The sequence below is a fragment of the Cyprinodon variegatus genome, unplaced genomic scaffold (genome assembly GCF_000732505.1).
Source record: "Cyprinodon variegatus isolate N-32 unplaced genomic scaffold, C_variegatus-1.0 Scaffold183, whole genome shotgun sequence".
In the NCBI taxonomy this organism is placed as follows: Eukaryota; Metazoa; Chordata; class Actinopteri; order Cyprinodontiformes; family Cyprinodontidae; genus Cyprinodon; species Cyprinodon variegatus.
The window spans coordinates 676,167-677,759 of NW_015150636.1; the positions used below are offsets into that span (position 1 = coordinate 676,167).

A 1,593-nucleotide genomic window follows, 5' to 3' on the forward strand; every position below is an offset into this window, starting at 1 on the left:
CCGCTAATCTGAAACCTCTGTTACAGAGGAAGTTAGACATTAGAGAACAACAACGAACCTTTTAAATGTCCGACCTTTTGTGAGCTTGTTGCTTTCTGGTCAAGCCTGGCCTGAAAGATCGGTCAAATAAGGGAACACATCTGTGCATTTTGAATGTGTTTCATAATATACCACATATTGAAATGAAAGAAAACTGTTCCAATACACACTCTTGTTTTTTGTTCTTCTTTGATCATGTTAACAGTTTTGCCAAAACCGTTTTCAGCTTTTTACTCCTTTGTTGTAAATTGCATTTAAACTTTTATGTTGATCTTTTGTCTTCCAGAGTGCAGCGATGGAGGAGACAGTCATTTGGGAACAGCACACAGTTACACTACACAGGGTAGGTATTTGTTATCCTCCCTCTGCTCTTAGCATCCATCTTTGTCTGAGCCGCTAGAGCACCGTCTCACCATTTCCTCCAGACCAGCTTTTATCTCCCTATTTATACCCCATATCACAATTTGGAAGGATATTTAAAAGTGTGTGTCAATAAATTAGAATACCATTGAAACTTTCTTTTATTTCAGTAACTAAACTCGTATAATGACTCGCAGATCAACGTTTTCAAACCGTCTTTCTGTTGATTAAAACAATCCTCAACTGAAGGCTAATGAAAACAAATTTAACTGTATTGTCTGGTCTGTTTTATTTCATGAAAATAAAATATGAATAGAAACAACTTTTAAAAACTATTCCAGTTATTCTTTTGTCACTGAAAACATAATGCAACCATTTTTTTTTGGTTTACTTAATCATATTTAGTTGCTTTAACACAATTGTTTCATGTTTAAGGGTAGTACATGAAACAATTCTGTTAAAATAACTAAATATTATTAAGTAAATGCCAAAAGCGGTTGCATTATTTTGTTCAGCGTTAACATGACATTAATAATTGTTTATGGACCAGAAATACTTTGGGAATCTTGTTCTGTGCATTTATAAATCAAATATGTTAAATTGTAATAATTAAAACCGATCTAGCTCCATACTGTGAAAGCTGAAAAGTAGAAAAATCGACTTGACTATTTAACTATCTTGTACTTTAGATGATTAATATTTAAGGTAATTTTGTATTTTGTTTTTTTGTCCCAGTTTACATGAAATTAAAGTTCAACTAAATCCCAAGCTGATAAACATGGTTTTAGAATTAGTTGATATGCCCTGCGGTTTGACGGTTTGACACAAAAATATTTGCAATTTGTGGAATAAAGCTGGGCTTTCATTGTACGATTTTTTGCCCTTTTTCGGGACGACTTTCCAGTTGCGCGAGAATTTTCCGATCGGGCCGATTTTCAGCCTGACCATGTGTCGTGTTACAGGGGGTAACGAGGGGCGATCAGCCTCTAACGACCACCTCCCCATCAGGAATTGTAAGTTCGGAAGAAAATGAAACATGTTTGATTTTCAGTCGTGGGCAAATCGCTCAGTGCGCAAACAAAGATTCTTCTTCTTCTTCTTCTTCCTCTCAGATGAAATCACAGAATCATGGCGGGGGGGCAATGAGTGAAATGGAGTTCTTTCTGTCAAACTGACAGACCGTAGTAGCCACGT

At 35.9% G+C, this 1,593-nt stretch overlaps 1 protein-coding gene across 1 annotated transcript in view; it reads left to right on the forward strand.

Annotated features, from left to right (window-relative positions):
* LOC107087409 (tight junction protein ZO-1-like) overlaps window positions 1–1,593 on the forward strand; it is a 131,676-nt gene that overhangs the window by 100,139 nt on the left and 29,944 nt on the right. The window contains exon 3 of the mRNA XM_015378979.1: window positions 326–382. Within this exon, the coding sequence (XP_015234465.1) occupies window positions 326–382 (57 nt within the window). The remainder of the gene's footprint in view (window positions 1–325; window positions 383–1,593) is intronic.